The sequence below is a fragment of the Mycteria americana genome, chromosome 2 (assembly GCF_035582795.1).
Source record: "Mycteria americana isolate JAX WOST 10 ecotype Jacksonville Zoo and Gardens chromosome 2, USCA_MyAme_1.0, whole genome shotgun sequence".
Lineage (NCBI taxonomy): Eukaryota > Metazoa > Chordata > Aves > Ciconiiformes > Ciconiidae > Mycteria > Mycteria americana.
The window spans coordinates 59,947,311-59,970,045 of NC_134366.1; the positions used below are offsets into that span (position 1 = coordinate 59,947,311).

General features: G+C 42.8%; 2 protein-coding genes across 2 annotated transcripts; both read right to left on the minus strand.

Annotated features, from left to right (window-relative positions):
• Positions 1-908: 908 nt before the first annotated feature.
• RBFA (ribosome binding factor A) lies at positions 909-11,491 on the minus strand. Its single transcript, XM_075493633.1, has 7 exons — positions 11,164-11,491; positions 10,414-10,456; positions 9,590-9,766; positions 6,946-7,058; positions 5,662-5,746; positions 3,393-3,466; positions 909-1,647 (listed from the first exon to the last, which is right to left on the minus strand). Exons 1-7 carry the CDS (start codon positions 11,301-11,303, stop codon positions 1,257-1,259), a joined length of 1,023 nt encoding a protein of 340 aa, XP_075349748.1. The 5' UTR covers positions 11,304-11,491; the 3' UTR covers positions 909-1,256.
• A 499-nt stretch (positions 11,492-11,990) lies between these two features.
• On the minus strand, positions 11,991-16,608 carry LOC142406663 (putative 2-ketogluconate reductase). The gene is made up of 6 exons (XM_075495608.1): positions 16,588-16,608; positions 15,701-16,085; positions 14,809-14,980; positions 13,265-13,443; positions 12,611-12,707; positions 11,991-12,230 (listed from the first exon to the last, which is right to left on the minus strand). The coding sequence occupies exons 2-6, from the start codon at positions 16,080-16,082 to the stop codon at positions 12,062-12,064; spliced, it is 999 nt and encodes a 332-aa protein (XP_075351723.1). The 5' UTR covers positions 16,083-16,085; positions 16,588-16,608; the 3' UTR covers positions 11,991-12,061.
• Between the last annotated feature and the right edge of the window lie 6,127 nt (positions 16,609-22,735).

The window sequence follows — 22,735 nt, forward strand, 5'->3', positions numbered from 1 at the left end:
ACCCTTACTCAATACAAGCTCTTAACAGCTTATAGGAATATCCTACGGACATTCATAGCCCATATCCTCTCCATATTCTTACAGGCAATCAATCTTCAGAATGTGCTTCAAGGGGATTATTAAATAGCCTACAGTGAATTTCAGTGTTCTTTGCTGACCTGAACTCCTCCCTTCAACCTAAAAATCTTTCAGACTATTTTTTATATTCTGGAGCTTACACTCGCTGTCTTTTAAATCTTTTTGAAAAACTCAAGCACCGCAGTCTAGCGCAACCTCCCCTGCATTGTCTGTCTTTACTTCCCCATTAACTACTGGAATTAAATGTTCCTTATTAGAATTCCTTTTTACTACTTTGTTAGTTATAGCTTATTTTTGATGCTTCAGCCCTTCTGACTTGATATACTCATGCTATTATTTTTTACTTGCTTTGAGCCAGAAAGCTTTATTCTCACTTTTTATATGGTTCCCCATTTCCAAATCTCAAACAGTTACTGGGGCATTCTTCCCTGCTGCTTTTTCTCCACCTTTGAGTTTTTAATACATTTTTTCAGCCACGGTCAATGCTTTGCCCAATTTTACCCAACAGATGAGCAGTTCTCCATTCTTTTCTGGTCACAGTTCCCCTTGCACAACTGTAAATTTCTGAATATTAAAATAAATATATTTATTTTCTTTTAGGGTTGTAACTTCATCGGCCATAATTTCAATGAGTTTCACCTTCTTGTGGAAAGAGTTCCCCCATTAGACTACGTCCTCTAGAGAATACCCTGTCTTGGTCTTTGTGCACTGAAGGCTACTCTTTGAACGCCACTGCCATTATTTTGCTTCCCTCTTCCTTCCTGACCTTAGAATAACAGACACCATCACTTTGTGATTATTTTTATCCGGATCACTCAAAAAAAACCCCGACATTTTATTTCAACACAGAAACCATAAATTTTATTGGAAATAATCAACAAAACTGCAAGAAGTTTTAACTCAGTGCTGCACTACGTGTATTTTGTTATTGCAAAACTGTTCTCTGGTTGAAAGTCCTACAACTGCAGCAGCTTAAAAGCTGTTTAACAGAATGTCACAAATAGCATTTTTGTTTTTCTTACATACCTTGTGCTAGCAAACCTCCCCACATGTGGCAAACCTATCAGTTTAAAAGAGGAAGTGGTAAACAGGCTGTACAAAACTAATCTTTCAGTATCTATGGCAGTCTTTTTTTTGCTATTGGCAGCCTCCATTTTAAAGGGAGTGGCTTTTTCACTTCATTTCAGTTTATCAGTAGGCTGACTTACAGTTTTGCCATCATCTGCCTCCAATTCGTTTACCTCTTCCTGTAATTCATCCTCCAGTTCATAGTCCAAGATTGATTCAGTGTTATCATCCCAGTAATCAGCTTCATCTCTGTCCAGTAAGTATTTCTGTGGTGTAATGTCATCATCAGGAGGATTCCTTGTTTTTTTCTTTTTCATTTTCTTTTGAATCTTAGAAAGCTGCTGCTCCTGCTCTTCTGTCCAAGCAATGCTTTCTGTATCTCTTGACACTTTCAGTCTTTTGTAGTCCATTATCTGCTTATTCAGCAGTTCATGGTCAATACCAAAAAGATTAGACCACATGGGTGAATCTGAAGGTTGAGTTGCTGAAGAGAACAGTTTACTGTGGAAAGGAAAGCAAATGATGTGGGGTTTTTTTCATGTGTGTATTTTAAGGGGCAATGGTAACTGTGACAACTTGAATAACACAGAAATAAACTGGAGTTTTCAGTTTTATTTTATTAATGCACTGTGTTCAGCATTGTGCTCCCTGTGTTAAGAAGGAAGAGATACCACCGTACTCTGTGTCCAAGGACAGGCTGTGTATAAGCCTGTCAGCACATCAACAGATTTAATGGGAGGAAGCCAATAAAGCAACTACATTCCAGATGAAACTGCTTGCTTCTGGCAAAAGGTGTGCATAGGTAACAGAGTGAGCATGGGACCTGGGAGCCCCAAGGAAGTTAAGACTTCTCCCAGCTCTTCCAAGAAGTGAGAAGCAGCAGCCTGTGCCCAGAACACATCAGACAGGCGTATGAATGACAGCATATGGTACCTTAAGCTGGACTTAAGTATTTCCACAAGACACAAACAGAGGAAAATGTTAGGTGCCCTGTGGGAAAGTCTGTCGCAACAGTGATTTCTCCCAAGAAGCTATTTCTGATTTAAACTTGATGAACCATCCCGTGACACGTTAAGGCACAAAAGGCATTTCCACCAACAGACTGCAGCACACAAGTGCAAGGCTGTTGGCTTTGAGAGCATCCAGTCCACAGAATGATTATTCCAATAGATTGTTCAGCCTTATCCCCCAATAGCCAAAAATCCCTCACAGAAGAATGCTAAATTAACTTACTTTTTGTTAACTTAGGGAGATTTATCAGTATACTTGTACTCATGTATAACAATCCAAACTTATACCAGAAAAAAAGTGGCCAAGTAGAGGAGTAGTGGTAAATGTAGAGCTTTTATCCTCATGAGAAAATTATCAGCAAGAAACAAATATTACTGCTGCAAAGCATTTTTAAAAATTTAATTATCACAAACACATTGAGTCTTGAATTCTTAGAAATTCTAAAAATATTTCCCTCATAAAAGTAAATATACTAATACCAGAAGAAGTATTGGGTCTGCAAGTAACAAGTCTGATGACTATGTCACTGAGAGCATAGACATCAAACACAGCTGATTTCTAAGACTGTGTTCTGATACCACCTTATGGGTTAGTTCCCTCTGAAAGCACATACACTATGCTGTTACAAGTGACCATTCAGTCATTCTCCACAGCTTAACAGAGGTCCACTTATATATAAAAAATAGACTTTCCCTTTCCATATTTGCAAACCTGTGGTCTGCAGCAAGGTACCTGTGCACGAGAACCAACAACAAAATAGCCTATGAAAATGTGTCTGCGCTAAAATATAAAAGTAAACCAGAGCATATATAATAAGCAATATTTTTCCTTAATGTTAATAAATGGGTGTAACATTGGTAAAGAAAGCTTAAGCCACAAAATAAAATGCCATCCCCTATATTTAATTTCTGGGTTGATGACACACTAGTTTTGTCTAGGCTATTCTGTAGCCTCTTCTGTTAATAAAAGGCCCCAGCTGATCTCTTTAAAAGCTGAGATGCCTTTTCGGTAAGGTCTTCCAAAAAGTCTCTCTCTTTTACTTTCTATTTCCTCACATGTTATGTTATGTTATGTTATGTCTATTTCCTCACATGTTATGTTGCTGAACTCTGAGATAACACCAATGTACACACCTAATTAAAATATACTTTCTGTCGTGTCAAATAATACCCAATTTAAGTTGGCCAACAGAGATGAAAACAGACACTTGTACAATTCTGATTCAAAAAACCCACCTAGAATCATTTTGAGATAATGTTTCTACTTCTTCTGGAGGTCCAAAATCAGCGATTGACAATAATTCCTCAATCTGTAAACACATGAAGACAATACATATTAAAGGCCCTGTATTAAATTTACTTTGTTCACACCTACACAAGAAATAGACAAGTATCAAACAGCAAATATTTTATTTTCTACATGTTTGGAATATTTAGCAAAACCATTTCAAAATAGCCTTTTCCTCCATTTACATGGAACTGCTTATAATTCTTGCCTAGGAAGTTTGTGTCAAACAGCATAACTGATCCAGGGATTCCTACAAAGTTTTTTGCCTTATGTACATTCTGAACAGTTGGCTAGGGATTGTGTGACATATATAATTTTTGTTTTATTTGGTCTTCAGTCTTGCAAATCCTTTTTCATAACATCCTTGCACTAGGATTTTTTTCACTTCTTCCTCCTTTCTGCAAGTTTGTATTTCTATTGCATGTAAATACTGAGTTCCCAACTCCTTTTTAACATGGCAACACCAGTAAATGCTACAAATCTAGTATATCCAGTGCTTATAGACTGTACCTAATTGTGAAAATTTTATCTCATTTGAAATTTTTATTCCTACTTTTCTTTACATTACTTCCCTTCTAATTCAACGTATTCTTCTAGGAGTTGAATTGGATGGTCCTTCCCTGTCTTCCAATACTTAAAAATCAGGTTCAGCTATGTTATTTCAAGCCCTGTTATTTGAATCTGTGGATTACATAAATCTGATGATCTGCAAACTGTGAAAAGATGATCCACCTAAGTGCTTCCCAGTGCCATTCACTGACAGAAGCTATATAAGGAGAGTTTTTACTTGTCTTGTGTGGTTAACTTTCTTGGTGCCTATGCACTGAACTTGAAAGTAAGGTAGTCCATGGGCTTTCTTCTTCAAAAAGAGTAAGTGGTCATTTAACAAAGCTTGAGAAACAGCGATTAATGGAACAGGTTCCACAATAACAGACCTGAACAGCAGGACCTGCAGGAGTACATATTTGTAGCTCCATCTAGGTATGTTAATAACAGAGTAATAGTAATGACAAAGTGCTTCCATAATCACTTGTTACTTGTTGTGTAGAATTTCTCGTGTTGATTAGGGGGAGAATAATAACGAATATAAACAGTTTTCAGAAGTGTTTAGTTAATTTCTATTCTTGTGCTTTTTCTTGATGCTAACGCAGGTGAAAAACATTTGCACTGTGGATCAGCATATTGGCATGAAACTCAGAATTTTTCTGACCACAGAAAGTTCAAGCAATTCACTGCAATTCTAGAGAGTCTGAAGTTCTTGTTATCCCTTCCAGCTCTGCTTATACACACCGCATGAGCCCGTAAGTCACTAACAGTAATTGGTTGTAATAGTAACACATCTGTGAATAAGGCACTTCAGGGCACAGAAATGTGAACGTGCTCTTTTCAACTAATGTTCTTTCCATTCACATCAACAGCTCGAGGAGACGTTTTTCATGAAATTCCACTCATTGGTTCATCTTTCTCTTCTGGAAATCTCAGTATTTAAGAGATCTCACTTCACAGTCCTAATGACAGCAAATTCGTAGAAAACATCATTATGCTAGCAATATTTCAACTAGTTAAAACTATCAACATCTTGACAGAAAATGTGAAATAGTAAAGATAATTTTAAAAGTGAAAAAAAAAAGTAGTATGAGTGATCTTACATCTTCTATGCAAAGATCTGCACTTCCCTAGAAACATGTTAACAATTGACAGATGGAAAAAGCTTGGGGTAAAAAAAAATTTTAAATCACTGATTAGATTCAATGGCATTTTAAAAACACATAACATTTAAAATGTGGAAGACAGCTCCTCAGACCTCATTTCTATAATCATGTATACCAGGCAACAGACAACTGCCTACCCTATATTATCCCTTAAAATTGTAATTTCATTTTTCAGGATTTCTTTATTGACCTAATGACCTGGCCTACAAGCTTCTCTGAAAACTTCAGTTCAGAAATTTTAATAGTAGCATCAAAAAAAGTTCATGAGGCAATAGCTACAAGGATTCTTTGACGTTGTATATAAGCATCAGTCTTACTGAAGATTCTTTGCTAAAATGCTTTGGAACATGAAGAGGAAAGGGTATAGACAAAGACTGATTTTTAATGTAGATTGGTAGAGCAATTGAATGAGCAGCTCTCTCCATATTCCTAAGCATTATGGTATGCTAAGTCACCATGTTTGCATATCATTATCTTTGTACATTGAGTCAACGATTACAATTACCTCTTTTACAGCTGCAGCTTCTTTGTCTTTTACAAATACTATTGGGGGTACATTTCCTAGAATCTGCTGACTCGTCAGAAGATACCTGGCAAAAATACAGCATTCACCAGTATAAGTAACAGTACAGCACCTCCAGGACAGATATAATATGTTAAATTAATTCCAGCGGTACTGAAAATTTAAGGATATGGTTTGCAAAACTTACAGTCTGATGGGTATCCATTCAGGTTAGTGCTAAGCAATACATCACTGCACAATCCCAACACTGAATGTATAACATACAAAAACTACTAGCTGCAGATCCCACTGAGTATTGATGATATTAGATTTGTCCTAAATGCACAGGCTAGCACAGGTCTTTCCCCACTTCATTTGGCTTCCTTATCCCCACTGTATGGGTGAGAGCAATGGGTGATAGAACCCTCACAGCAAGGCAAGACAACTAGTCCTACATGCTAGCTGCAGGAAGGACTGACAGGGCTCCCCTTGTCTTCTTCCCAGCCAGCAACATTCCTTTTCAAATAGTGGAAGCTGTTGGGTGTAGAAGAGAGCATTGTGCTGGAGCAGGAATTACACAGCCTAGGGAAACAGGGGGAAAGGAAATGGCTCTACAAGTATGCTTCAATGCCACCTTCCCCATGGGGTGAAGTCCTGATCCTCCAACAGACTGGCTGGGTAGCAGAGGATGAGCCCAGGAAAGAGGGACAGACAAAAATCTCTACGATACCCTGAAAACTCACTGGACCCTCTGCCAAAAATGGGTAAAAGCATCACAATACACAGTAGCATCCCAACATTTATTTTTTGGTATCAGTATTGTGAAGAATTTCTGTAGTACCAGTCATCCCTTCTGGAGGTCCAAATTGTCCCTAGCGATCAGAATTGCCCAGTGAATCTGTAAGGAGATACTTGTTGTAATTGCCAGTCGTCTTGCGCAGCATCATATTCTGGCCTACTGTTGTGCACAGCATGTCCAGCCCACCATCACTAATACAACGAAGTGAAACTTCATCCAAATTCCTTTTTCTTTCTGCTCAGCCCAGTCCAATCCTAGGAAAGCACAGAAGCCAAATAAGCCAGCTGTGCTCCAGCAGGAGAATACACAGCTAATCTGACACAGTCATCCTGTGAGGCTCATCACAGGAGATGCTCTGACTCCAAATATCTAAAAACCTAAAGCATCCTAACAGGTCAGATATAGATTGTCAGAAATACTTAAGAAATGGTACTAGTACATGGCTATGAATTTATGAAGTGGTCTAACTGTTTATCCCATAGCAGTACCGTATACGTGGAGCACTCTTCCGCAGCACACTTTCAACGTAACTTTCTTTCTCCACAGTAGCAGCAGGATTCCAGTACACACGACACGCTGAAAAGTTTGATGCCAGGGACACCTGCAAAAAGACAAACGTTTCTTTAAAATTATATATATACACACTCTTCATATACAACAAAGTCTCTAATTCATGAATAAGCATACAGTGACCCAAACCAAATATGTAAATTCTTAGGAGAACCTCTTCTTCCATCTCTGCTCTTAAGAACCAAAATTACTTTACAGAGGTAGAGTTTAACACCAAATGAGATTTACATTCAGTACCTGAAAGGACTTTTTTTATTTAGGCGAGTCACTGCCTAATCTCCCCTTCAACTGAAATTAAATGGGGAGAAGTCTGTCAATACCTGTACATTACTGACAGTGCTACATTTAGTCAATGCGACAGTGCTACCATCACAAATAGTCCAGAATAACAATTTATGGCATGTTGTTTTGGAATATAGTTGAAAGTGTAAGTTTCCACTAAAGAAGGACGTGTGACACTGCCTGGTTTGTTGTCACCCAGAGTTTGGTTTTGATATTGACAGAAAAGAGAATGTCCTCCATGCTACTGTAATGTAAGAGTCTCTCCGGCTCTAAAGCCTGCTGGGAACCTCCAGTGCTCTAGCTCACGAACATGACATTCATAGCTGTCATGCATGCAACTGAGAATGCATGGTGTGCAGGGGCCAAAGCACACATGAGATAGACCAACAATCTTCCTGAAAAATAAACTTCTGAAACACAAATTTGATTCTGAAAGATTTCTATAACTGTCATTCATCGCATCTAGCAGCGTCTTACAGAACAGGTTCTCGCTACGAGAGTATACTCAGCAAAATTTTAATAACCTATCTGGCTCAACCAAAGGAAAGAGCCGAGGAAGAGGGAGAAGGCATAAACTACCCATGAGAAGGTACAGTTCAGAGGTCACCTAGTCCAGAAACCAACTCTTCAAACAAATAGGTGTCTACAGACATTAGCAGGAAAAGACAACTCCATCAGAGTACTCCCAGGAATCTAACCTGCATCACAGTCTGCTGTTGACAGTGCTACTCTTTCCTAGGGCAGAATGGACTGTCCCCAAAAACCAAAGCAGACACTGCTTTTTTCCACCACCAAATAACTCCTGCCTCAGGAAACCCATCACTCATTAAAAAAAAAACCCACAGTGATCATTAACTGGCTGTTTCTACTGGAGGATCAAACCTCCCCCATCTCCCACACTGAGTCTAATGCAAGCACATCAACAACCCTATCTAATACAAGCCATTTCTTCATCATCACAAGTAATATTATCGAGTGGATAAAAGTTTGATGTATCAAGCCTGAAGCATGATTCTTATCTGTATTACTATTATGTAATTTTAACTTTTTATACAAAAAAAACCCCAAATTCGAATGGATTGTAGAAAGCCTACTAGAAGATTTATTTTGATAACGGAAGTAACGACATTGGACCAGAATCAGCTCAAGAGTAAATCAGGACTGAGTCTCAGCCGTGTCCCAGTGCACCAGAAACACTTAAGCACTATGCAGTTGGAAGCACTATATTTGGAAGAAGGCTGTTTCTTTCCCGCTCTCATAAGTTGTTTCATTTACAGCAATGCCTCCTGAAAGTGCTGTGGCTTGCCTACACTAACCAGTATTTTTATGTGCAGACATGCCATCCGAGTTAGACAAGCAATCCTCAAAGCCCTAGAGAGAGAGAAATACTTTATGAAGGATACTGCACATACACGGTCAAAAGATTCATCTTGCCCATGTAATTTTAATCACTTGCCTGAAGACAGAATGAATTCAGCTGGCAACATCATCTGTTTCAATCATAAATGACAAACCCCTTTTCATAAATGCAGCTATGAGGTGCAATTTTTTTTCCATGCTTCTAACTAACAAAGTTAAGTCCATCAAGCTTTTAAGCCAAACACTGGTATCATTTAATCTTAACAAAACAGCAAACATAGAAGAAAAAACTACAGACAACAAACAAGAGACTGACTTAGCTCCTGAATCAGAGCTTTAACATCCCTTTCAAACCCATGAAATATGACAACACTAGCTACAATTAGGTACAAATTCCAGTTCTTTCTGGAACCTTGCTTGCCAGTGTCATTTTCTTAGGCTTGCCTTTTTTTTTGAACTAAGCTCATGCCTCACTTAGGTCTTCCGCCCGTGTAATGATGCTGGTGAGGGTGTCAACAAGGAAGTACCAACTCTCACACAGCTGCACGAAGAAAAGGCTCTTAGAAAGATACACTTAGGTTGGTAAAACCAGGCACCTCCTTGTGAAAGGGCAAGGCAAATAGTCCATGTCTGAGTAGCAGAAAAAAAAGTCGTATCAGGAGAATCACCATTTAGTTAGCCTAAGTTGCATTTGCATTATAGTGGCAAAGGTCTACTAAGCCAGGTACAACAGTGGCAAAGTTCTCCTAGTGTCCAAGTGAATCCAGAGCCTCATCTTGCTGTGCTGTGCCACATCAGAAGCAATGCAGTCAAACTCCTCCTGCACGCATCACAACACCCAAGGAAGCTCCTTTGGCGCGCCATGCCAACCTCAAGGCGTAGTCAGAGCAACTCAACACAAGCTGTAGCTTTGGCACTTGCCTTGCAGATTTCCAGCTTGAGATCATAAAGTTCTTGATTAACTTCACAGGTAGTCATCATCTCTGCCACAGCTTTATGAATAAGACTATTCAAGACTCTGCAGCGTATGTTATCTTCTTTCCTAGTTTTTGTCTGGTTATCTTTCATTACAGAGGCCAACTTGGTTGGTTTATACATCTTTAAAAAAAACACAACACATTAATCAGTAGTTACAAAGTTGTATTAGGCAATTATATACAGTTTTGTGCACTCTACTAAGTATGCTCTTAGAATGCCATTACTGGAGCTGTGATGGCTTTATATAGGTCTTACGTATCAGGTGTTTCAATAAAGTATATTTCTGTTCACAAAACCTTTGACCTTCATGTATTACTCAAGGTTTTTTAGTTCTTTATTATTTTGTAGCGAGTTATACTGCTCAATAAATCAGTTTTCTAAAATACAGCACATATTAACTGAAAAGCATTGCTTGTTTGAAAAACAAACGTGAGAACTTGTTTTCTATAAAAGTAAAATTAAGCTGGTATACAGAAGGTTTAATCTGGACCAGTTCTCTGCTATGGGCTCAAGAGTGTGCAAGAGAGTGTTGGTGCTGGTGTGGATGAAAGATCGGTACAGAAGAAGAAATGGCCATGGCGAGCCAAACGGCTTCTCAACAGCAATCCTGGCATGTCACACTGAAACTGGAGCTCTAGTATGCATTCACAAAGTTCTGCTATTTCTCCACCAGAAAATGTTTTTTCCAAAGTTAATCACAATGGCAGAAACAGAAACCTGTTCCTCCTGGCACAGATAAACACAGCACCTTAAAAGCTCACACTTACCATTTTAGATCCCAGGGTAGAGCTGTCATACCAAAGCTTCTTTCTTTTGGAAAAAGGAAAGGAAATCAGCTTTATCTTTCAGCAGCTCAGAGAAACAACGGGTTCCCTGTGTAATTAAAACGTCACCTGCCCTGAAGGCACACGACACAACACCCAGGTTTTCATGTCTGCAAGTAGTTTTCCCCACAGCGGTTACAGGCGCGGGTGGGGTGCGGGGAGCAATGCTTCCATTCACGGCTGAGGCTGCACGTGGAGAGGGGGAAAGAACAACCCTAAGGTTTCTTTAGAGATCGGTGTAACCTGACACAGTACTGAAGCACCGTTATCAGAGCCCCACGGCCACCGGAGATGCTGCTCGCAGGGCGACTCGGGGTGGGTGGCTCTCCCCCGTGCTACCGGGAACACGGGAGCGCCCCCACCCGAGCCCCACAACGCCTCTCACGTAACTTCGCCCAGTGCCCACAAACCACCCCCGCCAGGGCCCGGCACGGCACGGCGGTGCGGGCGCAGGCGGTGCACGGCCCGGCCCGGCCCGGCCCGGCCGGGAGCGTGGAGCACGCTCGCCAGGCCGCAGGCAGGCCCGGCGAGGCGCCCCACGGCAGCACGGCCTGCCCGCGCCGGCGGAGGCACGGCAGGCCTGGCAGCCCGCCCGGCCCCGGCCACCTCAGCCCGCAGCGAGGCCCAGCGCGGCGGAAGGGCCTGCTGCCCGCCAGCCCCCCGGCCCAGCCCGGCCGGCGGCCCCGCACCTACTTCTTTTTGCGGAGCATTTTCTTCAGCAGGTCCCTGGAGCCGCTCAGGGCGCCGGAGCTGCGCAGCGCCCGGCACCAGCGCGGCACCGCCGCCTCCTGCGCCCGCCGCGCCGCGGCCGCCGCCGCCCGGGCGCTCCACATGCTGCCGCAGTGGCCTGGCCTGGCCCTGCCCTGCCCGGCCCGGCCCGGCCCGGCGGCGTGGAGCTCCCCGCCCGGCGGCTCTGGCGGTGCCGCCGGCTCCCCCTCGCGGCGCTGCGGCCCGGGCCTGTAGCGCCCCGGCGGAGGCGGCGGTAACGGCCGCGCCGGCGGGCGGCTGTGGGTGGCCGTGCCGGCGCCGGGAGGGAAGGAGGGGGGCTGAGCTGCGGGCGGGCCTCGGGGCCCGAGCTGGGGGAAAGCTCATACACACACATAGCCAAGCCCCGTGCAGGCATAGAGCACGGGCTCTATTACTTGGTTAAGTGAGTTATCTTGGAGGTGAAAATAAACCTGGTCGCTGCATTTCCATTAAAAGGCTGCCCCAGCAAAGGCCTTGCAAACTACTCCGCAAAGATAATAAGCATTGCTGCTGGAGCGTCAGGAACAGCCGGTCTAACATACTGCGGTTTGCCGTGCCATGTAGTTTGTCGGTGGAACTAGAATACAATTTAAACGTCCTTCAATTTGGTGTTACATTGATGGGCATTTTTAAGAGGATGCGAGCAAAATAAATTACACTGATGCAAGACTGTGGACTCGAGTTTTTCATTGAAGTTCATGACAAAATACTGCAGTTTTCCACACAGAATCGCTTTTGGTTATGCATTATACATTTTATCTGTATGGCACACGTGGGATAATTACATGAAGACTGATCAAATTACTGTTTCCTCACACTAGGATAAACACTAATGGCATTAACATTAAGTGCAGGCCGCTTTACAGAATACTTCATTAGGGACAGGAAGACCTGCAAGACCTGCTTGTATGCTTTCCGTCATGTTTTCCATCATAAGGCGGCGTGTCTTTTTGGTGGCACTTCCAATGTGAGGAGTTATTATAACATTCTTCAGCTTTAACAAAGGGTGATCCCTGGGAAAGGAAAAGAAATACTGAGCTAGTCACTCACAGAGCTTTCATCTCTTATTTCATCACCTGAAGGGAGCCAGGGAAATATTTAAAATAATAATTAAAAATAAAAACTAATTGCATGACCCAAGCATACTCAGAGGAGTTCAAACTGCTGCCTGGCTTGCAGGACTTTTATGCAACAAATCCTCCAAATGAGTCAGTGTGAATTTTGTGTGGCTAGGACAGAAGGACTGGGGACATCGCTTCAGTAGGACTAGTGCACATACATCATGTACTCCTACTAACAAAATTATGTAACCTCTCACGCGCTCACAAACTTGTACTTAATTTTGAACCACACACATACACTCATTTATATTTAACTGAAAAACATGTCCTACCTTGGCAAAGGTTCAGGATATGTCACATCCAGAGCAGCTGCCTTAATAACTTTCTTTTGAAGGGCTTCCACCAAAGCATCCTGATCCACAACCAGACCTGGGTTACAGTAAGAAGGATACTCTTATTTTCATATTCCGCACTGTTCTCTCACCATCCTTTTGGGCACGGTGGTCAGGCAAATAGCAGGGCTAGCAATGTTCACAAAGCAGAAGCAGCAGCAGAGAGAGGGTGGTGAAGCACAAGGAGGAAGCTTGAGTATATGCATCAGAGTTGGACAGTCAGGAATTTTAAAAGGCAGTACGTAGCACCATAAAACAAAGTACAGTGCCAGACTTCAGAATGGGCTGTGCCACCCTGATGTATGTTAGCAACAACAGTGCACTAAATAAATAAAAAGCCTAAGTAGGAGATTATACAAATATACACGGGCTTCTAGCACTCCAAGCTCACTAACATTTCAGAGACCTACTTGCTCATAATTACGGAAATGCTTAAATGTTTTGCTGAGATATGATCACGGACATTGAAATAATCTAGTAATCGGAGAATTTACTGAAAATTTCGGAGCAACAGACTCTGTATTAGGGCTGGGTTTTCCCAGGACTTTTTATGCCAGCAAACCATAATGCAGTTTTGTTTATTCCACACCCTACCTCTGCTGATATTAATGAGAGTAGCTGTGGGTTTCATCAGCTCCAGCTCCCTCTTCCCAATCAGTTTGTGTGTCTGTGGAGTCAGATTCACAGACAGCAACACAAAATCTGACTGCTGGAGCAAATCATCTATCTTCTTACAGTAAATAGCTCCAACGGCACTTTCTTCTTCCTTGTTTCTGAGGGGAAAAACCCAAAATTAAACTGCAGTAGTAAGCAATAAGAAAAAGTTCAAATCACCATTAGAGAAAAGGTTTCTTAATTGTTTTCTTCGCTCCATAGTGCAAAGCAGGTAGCCAGTTATCTGACTGAAACTCAGTAAAGAGAAATGTTAGGCTGTTTCCCACAATACCAAGTGCACTATACACAAATGTGCAGGACTATACCTGTGGGGATGGAAACCAAGAAATGAGTATCATGTAAATGCACTGAATGAATAATAAAATAAATGCATTTGTGTCACAGCTCCTGGTTGTAACAGGGATTCTTTTCCAACCCAAAAGCAAAACCGATGTTTGACATGAATTCCCTTCCCTGTGAAAAGTAACTAATCTGAAAATTACTGACGAAACCCATAAGACAGGGCAGGAGTTAAATCTTCAGAAATTTGTGTCAGCAGCAGTCTGCTTGCTCTGTGCATCAGTCCTGGTTCACTGAAACCACATGCTGCAGGACCTGCCAGTGCATTTGATCTGTATCAGGACAAGGGTGGGGCATGTACTGCCCAGCTCCCATCAGATTCCCGCAAAAGAAAAGGCTAGGATGGGCCTGGTGGGAGCCATGGCATATGTGAAGGGCACATACACCTCATCTAGAAGACAGCAAACAGGCTGGCAAGTCCGGCTCTTCGTTGTCAGCTGGTTCTGAAAGAGCAAGATGTCTCTGCCTGTGTCCCTGCCTCACCTAAGTCACAGGAGTTATGTCCTCCCAGACTCTCTCTCCTTTCCTCAGTCTATTGCAATGTCACCGACGTGACAGGAAGGCCCAGGAGGCCCTGACTCACGGGGAAACCAGTGAGATGTATCTCTCCCATTCCTTCCTGACTTTGTTTCTGTATAAATTGGGAAATTAATGACTGTCTTGAAGCAAGTGTATGTACTTTGCCACTTAAAATAAAGAGCCAGTAATAAGGCAGCAACTTATTGCCATGGACCTGAGGGAACCACCGGCCCTGGCTGTCCCTGCCTGGCCCCCCGGGGCTTCCCCACATCCCAGGACCCCATGGCAGCTCCCCCCAGGGCCGTCAGCCCCTGCCCCAGTGATGCCGCAGCAGGGCTGGTCTCCAGCTCCCCGCAGCCCCGGTCTGGCCTCCGCCCTGCCTCATCAACATGAGCTCACCTGATGATTTGGACTTTTGGGTGAACCTGGCCACGATCTGCGGCCCTTGCTGCTTACTGGCCAATATTTAATAACAGTAGTGCAGAGAGCACATAGTCCTACCCTAACACAGAGAGAACAGGAGATCAGTTTGACAGTGGAAGGTACAAACAATGTTTAAAAGCAGTGACAAAATAGACTTTGCATGGAGCTGCAACCAGCTTTACCTCTGGTTCCTGTTGTGGTACAAAATCTTCATTTCAAAGGCTTTGGCTCTCTCGGCCACTTTGTAGCCAATGGTGCCCATTCCCACGATCCCCAGGGTCGCCCCAGAAACCTCAGCCCCCAGCCAGTCAGCGGGGAAATACTTGGTGTCAGTGGAGACTGCCATCTGATAGCCTTGGAGGAGGGAAAAGAAGGAAAAATGTCATACCTGCCCATCATCTCTCTCTGCCTGCAGCACAGATTATTGCGCCATTGAAATGCACCTTGGCAACACAGCTTCTTACACATGGTGGTTCATCAGCAGGGCTTATGAAACTGGCAGTGCCACAGGTGTCACCTACATTGTAAATACTGAATGGTACAACTGATGAATCAGTTGTAGTATCATCAAGACTTTCAGAAAGGCCAAAATATGTTTCCCAGCTATCTTGCAGATACACCAAAGTTGTCAGGGAAACGAAACACAGAGCATGGTGGACAGATTTCTGGACAGCTTGTTTGTAATGACTCAGATACATGTCAGCTTGGCAAAGACAGGTTTTAAGCCTCCTTGAAAACATTTCCTTTTAATACCCTTTTATTAAAACTTGAAAAGCAAGACTGCAGTGAACAAGTAGAACAAATAAGTGGCTACGGGCTGAGGGAGAGGAAGCCTGAATTTAGGGCTGTCTGAAGAAGAACACATCTACCTTGCTGATACACCTGTTTGGAAATGGTATGCACTGCGTGCAAGTTCTTGTAAACATGACAGATTTGTCTTAACTTTTTCCTCATCCCTGTATTTTCCTTTATTTCTACTTTTAAGCTTACCTTTGCATCAGCACATACTTTCTAACTGCAAGTTTTGAAGAGTCACCTTTCCTATAAAAAGACTAAAACCATTTCAGTTATTACCTTCCACGAGTCTTCTGGAAGATGCCAGCATCAAAGCCATCCCCATGTCTGCAGTGTCAGTGGAAACAACAAATGGAGTGTTGGACACTTTCACACCATAGCTGGAGAGGAGGTTCACGTCCAAGTGATCTATTCCCACTCCAGAGCTTGCAACTATCTTCAAGTTAGGCAAGCTCTGGAGCAGCTCTTCGTTAATAACTGGTTTGTGGTACCACATATAAATAGCTCTGATCTTTTTCCCAAGAAATTTCTTGTTTTCAAGATATTCTTTCATGGTGATGAGATGAAAATGTTTCTCCAGAAATTCAATGTGGTCTTCATAGACTCCATGCTTCCCTCCTATACAGTCAATTAGCACACAAGGCAGTTCCTGACCCTCCATGCCCTACAAAAGCAATGAGAAACCAAAAGGACGTGTCCTTAAGTGACTCATTATACCTTTTTTAAAAAACAGGAATTGACTGGCTCCATTACATGCTGTTTTTCCACTTGATGACAGAGTTGGCTAAAGTTATGTACTCCCACATGCAGAACTTTTCTTGTGTTCTTCCTGCGTTATTCAGAAGGATGTTCAGTTTTTATATAATCTTGTTAATACCACGAGAAAACATTGGTTCTGGCACACCAGCTACGCTAAAACTTAAGCAAAAGAGCTACCAGATGTTACTCCTGTTCAATATTCAATATTTAAAGGCCAAAGTCTTGATAATTTAAGAATGTGGCCATGTGAGTGGAAGGGTATCTTTTAGCCCCCAAGTTCTGCCTTTGATTGCCACCTACGCAACCATATTAAGTAATTAGCATGAATGAGATTATCTCGGGAAAAGTCTTGTTAATATAACAGAGGTATAATTTGTCAACTATGAACTTTGGAGTTATCAATTTACCTCCTGAACATAAGTTTACCCTTTTTTGCCTCGGTCTCCTTCAGTGTCCTGACAACGCTTCACTCTGCCGACTCTGGAAAGAATCAAGTCTATTATCTCAAGTTAAAGACAAGAGACCCCCACGCTGCCTCTCAGCCACTTAGGAAAGAGCCGTAGGGTCAGAGGTCCAGAAAAGACAAATGTGCGTTGGGCCCGACACCCGCCGGCAGCCCTTCTTCCCTGGCTGAGCACAGGCAGGGTGCCCAGCTCCAGGGCTGCTGAACAAGGCGCCGCTGCTCTCGCACCGCCTGCCTGACAGGACCAGCGCCCCCCCTCCTCCCGCAGCTCTCCAGCCGCCGGAGCGCGGTGTCATGGCTAGTTTTCCCCGCTTAGGGCGGGTTGAGCCCTTTCTGAAGGCGTTGGCAGTTGTCCCGGCGAGCCCGCAGGTGGGACTAGAGATAGGAAGGAGCTGGACCGGCGGCCGCAGGGCTCGGTCCGGCCCTGAAGGACGGCAGGGAACGGGTGAGATCCCCTCCTGGTCCTGCTCCCAGCCAGGGCTGGCCGTCGGGCGGGGCGCGGAGACCCCCGGGAGACCCCCGTGCCCCGCACGCCCGGTCCTACCGACGGTACCGCCGACCTCCCGTTGAGCCGCGGCGACGCGCGGCCGTGGCTGCAGCGGGGGCCGAGGCGCGGAGGACCCCCGGGGGGACGGCGGGCCGCCGCGGCCGGTGGCCGCCCGCCCGGCAGAGGCGCTCCCAGTGCCCCGGGCCGGGGTGTCCCGCCGCGCCGCACGCAGCACTCACCCGCGCCGGCCCCGCTCGCCGCCGCCGCGCCCCGGCCGGGCCGCCGGGCCGTGGGAGGACGGGGGCGAGGGCGAGGGCGGAGCGGGGCCGCCCCGCGCTGGCACCGCGCCGGCCGCCCAAGCGGGGGCTGCCTGGCCGTCCGCACCCCCGCCGCGGGGCCGTCTGGCTGGCTGCGGCCGCCCGCAAAGGTGCATCCGCGGGCCGGCGGTTGGGGTGGATGAGGAGGAGCGGAGGTGCCAGAGCGGCGGGAGGTGTACCCCAAACCCCTCGGGGGAGCCGAGAGAGAGCAGCAGGTGTTCACAAATAATTGTATGGTTTCAAAAATGTATCGTGTGTCTGTGCTGTTAGTAATTTCAAAATAATCGGGATTTTGCATTAACGTCAAGCATGCTGTTTTTTCCATACTGTCGTTGAATACCAGCTATGGTCTCGTCTCTCTGTTGGTCATTACACTATTCCCACGTGAGTTAACATGGCACAACGAGTTGTCTCTGGCCGGCAGACACCAGTGACAGATCTTGTTGCATGCATGAAGGACTTTTCCAACCTAAATGATGCTAAGAATACCCTCAAAACCTTTCTTCAAGAGCTAAGCAACTGGGGCAGGCTCAGGTGCTCAGTCACTGCAGCTGTTATCCCGGCTACAGGCAGTCCTGTGCCTATCCCAGCTGAGGAATGTGTGAAGATTTTCCTGACAAGGTTACTTGGAGCGTGAATCCCCGGTGATGGAGGCTGCCATGTACAGCTTCAGTACTCTATTCACTACACCTGTGCTGGAGCGATCCCCTTTGCTGTGCCAGTGGTCAGCAGACACTCGAGAGGGTGCCTGGCTTCTGGGGTGAGAACAGCTCAGGAGCCGGGAAACCCCGCTGCTGCGGACCTCTCTCCTTCCACGCTATGGAATACCCAGCAATTGCGCACTGCTGTGTCTCTCCTGACTACTGTAGTGCTTTGCAGAAGAATGGATTACAAAATCGTGTCTTCTTGAATTCTACCAAACACGTTTTGATATGCTGAACATTAAAGCAGTCAAGTTTAACACCAAATCCTCTATAAAATGACTAATGAAAGGATAAAGTATAATAAAATGTTGTAATAATTATACAAAAGTATAATAAAGTGTTGTAATAATTATACAAAACAATAAATTGTTCTTGTTATCCTGGTGATGATTTTTGAATATCATTTGCTTACATGGATTTCAAGTTCAGATGGTTAAAACTTTAAAGCAAAAATTCATTAACCAGCAAGGTGGAGTTACAGCATATTAACTGGATTCTTAGTTAAGCCTACTTGAATTTTCTTCTTTTAAAAAAAAGCAACAAACGCTAAAATGCTTACACATTCCCTGTTTCACATCAACTGCTTCCAAGCTTGCTGAGAAGACATAATGGGTGATCTTTTAACTTACTGCTCACATTACAATACCTGAGATCAAAGGACCACTGTAAAGCCCCCTCAAAGACACAAGTAATTCCAGCTATGAATCAAGGAAGGAGGGCAACCACTTTTGAGTACTGAAGGTAAAAAAAAGACTTTGGAAGGACAACATGGTAGTTTTTCCCTTCGTACATCAAATAAACAAATTTGAATGAGGAAAATGAAGAAGCAATTAGTCAGAGGAATTAAAAAAAAACTAGTCAAAGGAATGTTACTCTTTTTTAAGCAAAAAAACAGGACATACATATCAAATGTCAAGAAAATGGATGTGTTATCTGGTTAGATGTGGAGAGAAACAGATGGCTTCAAAGTTTTTTTGTGTAACTTGAACATTTAATTTTCAAGTTATGGTTCAGGAGCTGATATATCTCTATAGGAGATATATCTGTATAGCAACATACATGACAGAAGAGGTCAGGAAGCCATTTATATTTTGAGTGATTGAAGAGCTGTTTGAATTACTAGGACACAGAATGTCACAGAAAGTAGAGTGTGGGCAGCAACCAAACAATAGGTACCATAAACTAAGTCTGATTAAGGTTAAACAAGATGAGAGCGTTGCACCAGTGAACTATCATGTTCTAAGTAGATTTAATTTGTAGAGTACCTTAAAGACCTCCATGTAGTGTGTTAAGCTGAATTACAGTGTTGCAATGTGCTATTAGTTTTCTATTATAGAAAGGTATCATACCGACATTGTGACAAAGTTCTCTGAAATTAGTAATGTCTATGTGCACGGGGAGAGAAGTATTGCACAGTCTGTGAACTTCATTCCTGTTATTAAATATTGCCATTGGTGTCCATGTAATACTGCAGGGCAAGCTGATGCCTGCAGTCTTAATAAGGTGCTTGCATAATAATTGTTTCTTAGGATTAGACTTTTGAAGTATTGCGTTAGCCTAGAAGATTTTTGTATAATATAATACATTTCCCAGTTGGGATGTATAGACTAGCTTAAGCATGAAACTGGATAAGGACATACACTTCCCATGTCTATGTTATGTGTTATAAAGCAGTATTATATGTGACCAGGATTCATAGGAGAAAAAAAGCAGAGGCAGCAAATCTATATTCATGAGTGTGTTGTTTCAGGCAAGGCCAACTCAAGCGATGCATTTGTTGTCACTGACTCTAAACCATCATAAAGTGCTATCACTAACCCATCTGCTTGCCATAGGTGAGGCCAGCTTTCCCAGTAGACTACTGTAGCAGCACTTTATGCCAGATCATGTACTGTTTGTCCATCAAAAGGTTTCAAACAAACCTGAATCAATGGATTGAACTGTAATGGATCATCTCTTTGCTCATGTGGCCACTGCATTTTTTGATCCATTTTTAGTAATTGTAAGATTGGATGTATTGTGTTTTCCAAGCACAATCTAAGTAAAATAGCAGAGATTGGAAACAGCATCTAGTAAGTACAGGAAGGTTTCCTTATCTGTATGTCAGTTAATTTGATACTATTCAATAAATATTTATAAATTAAGGAAAGGTGGGAAACAAAGGGCTGTTTTTTGCAGTGTAATTTGAAAAGAGAGGCAGTTGCTTCCTGAAGACGTTTTGGGAAGCTGTCCTTCAAGTGATGACTTCCAGTCTGTGGAATGCCAAGTCGTTAGGCATTGTGTGTGAGTCAACCCATCACTCCAGTGACTGACAGATATCCTGTTGTCTAGCGCTGTGTCTTCCTCTCTAAAGCACCCCACCGGCAGGGAGCACTTCTGTAACTAATCAGCCCAGATTCTTGAAATATCTGCAAAAGTAGAAATAAAACTCCAAGCAAATGCCAAGCATGTTCTATTGTTTTATGTAGAAGTGAAATGAAGTACTATATCTGATTTTATGTTTGCTGCTTCACATCTGGAGAAAAGTTTGCATGTGCAAAAGCTTGTGTGGTTTTTCCAGTTTTAGGATATTGATCTAATAAAAGGTATTTTTTTTCTCTCTGTTATTTTAGCTTCTTGTAGCTTTGTTTTCAGCTCTGTAATTTATTGCTTAGCCTTTTATTTTGAAAGAATAAACTTATTTTTGTCAAGGACATACAGGTGACAATGAAAGGCATACTGGGCACCTGTACCTCAGAGAATAGGGAGGTACCTGGGACAGCCTTGAAATTCTTGCCAGCCAACTTGCTGCTCCTGAAAAGCTGCAATGTCGTTTCCCTGAGCTGCAAGAGTTGGTAACATCATCATATGTTAAACTGCAAGGAAGTGTCTTTTGGCAAGCACCAGTGACAACCTGCAAGAAAAAGGAAGTGGAAATGGCTCTGTAAAGATGCATAACACTACAGGCAAAATCCTGGCTGCACTAAATGGCAACTTTCCTATAAGTTTTACTGATAGGAATAATCATCATACCACATAATAAAATGCATAGCACTGCCACTCTGACTTGTGTATTGGTTTATTTGTCTTTTGGACTTGTATTAAGACAACAGAGAGTACATAAAGACAACTGAGAGGACAGCAAACTTGTTTCCTACAAAGCTTTAGTGAGGTGGATAAGCATTCTTCTATTTAAAGAGATCCTTTTCCTGTGGAATTTGAATGATTAATTGTACTATAGGTGTTATTTCTAGTGGAGGAAAGCCATGGGATTTTGATTTTTTCTATAATAATTGCAGTAACAAAAACAATTTGTCAAAGTATTTGTTTTCTCTTCACAGTAGTGGAGCTCCCGGTCATATCTTGTTTCAAATATAGTTATTCTTGCAAATATCTAGAAGCAGTGATACAAAGGAAAACATATAGATTTGGATTTTAATGCTGTGTGTGTTTTTACAGACTTTTGTGTTCCCACTAATTTACAGAATGGTGCTGGAGGCTTAGAGGGCTCCAAGTGTTCTTCCAAATATTTGCACAAAGTTGAAAATATGGAGGTAGACTGCACATAAATTTGGTATTACAAACATAGTAGCACGTTCATCCTGAAGACTAATTTTCCTTAGTGCTAGTACTTTAAATTGTATCATAAAATCCAGTCTGCTTTGAATAAGTGATTCTGAGTATGTTTCTGAAAAGTGACTTTTGTCTCAGCATTTTGTGTCTCAGGAACTAGTTTAAATGGAGACATCCATATGGCAAATCAATAATATTTCTAGCCAGGTAGCTTACTTTGTTGTTTTTGACAGCTAATAGAATGGGAACAAAGAGAATTATGTAATCTAAAATGTTATTTTCTTTAGGACTAGGGAGCCTAGCAAGAACTGTAAGTGCATTGGCAATGAGAAGTTGTTTTTCCCAGAGCCACTTAAAGCCTGCATGCATCTATCTATGGTTGGAAGTGAAAAGTAATGTATTCCTCCACTTTGCAAGGAAATTAAAATGTAAAAGCTGTTTTTTAATTACATGTGAGACCCAGCCAGAGCTTTCCATGCCCACTTGGAATAGGTTTCTCTTAACAGGAAAAACGTAAGAATAAAAACCTTTAGAGCTGATGGGGGGAAAGAGAAGAATAAAGAGAGAGCTGTGATATCCTTTTGCACATCAGCTAGGGAGCACTTCACTGGGTATGGGGAGACCATTAAAAGCTACTAGTATGTTTTCAACTGCTTCCTCTGTTATCATGTAGGTGGCCCTATCTGTTTTAATGCTGAAGTGAGGCGTTATAATGACGTTCTTTAATTTTAACAACCTGTGATCTCTGGAAGAAAGGCAAAAAGAGATAGTTAAGTTGCCTACTGTTGTTTGTCCAGATAAAGAGGAGTCCTACTTCAGCTTTTGCACTGCTTTTAAATATAAAGTTAATTTAATATGACTTTACAAGTCCCACTTACATCCACAGAACCTGATCACCTGTGTTAAAGTAATTTTGGACATTAAAAGGACATGTTAAGAGTTTACAGTGGGCTCTTTTGTCCAGAAACAGACTTTTGCCATTAGGCAGCGATTTGAACTATGTCAGAAGAGAGGATTAAGCCCTCCTAACAC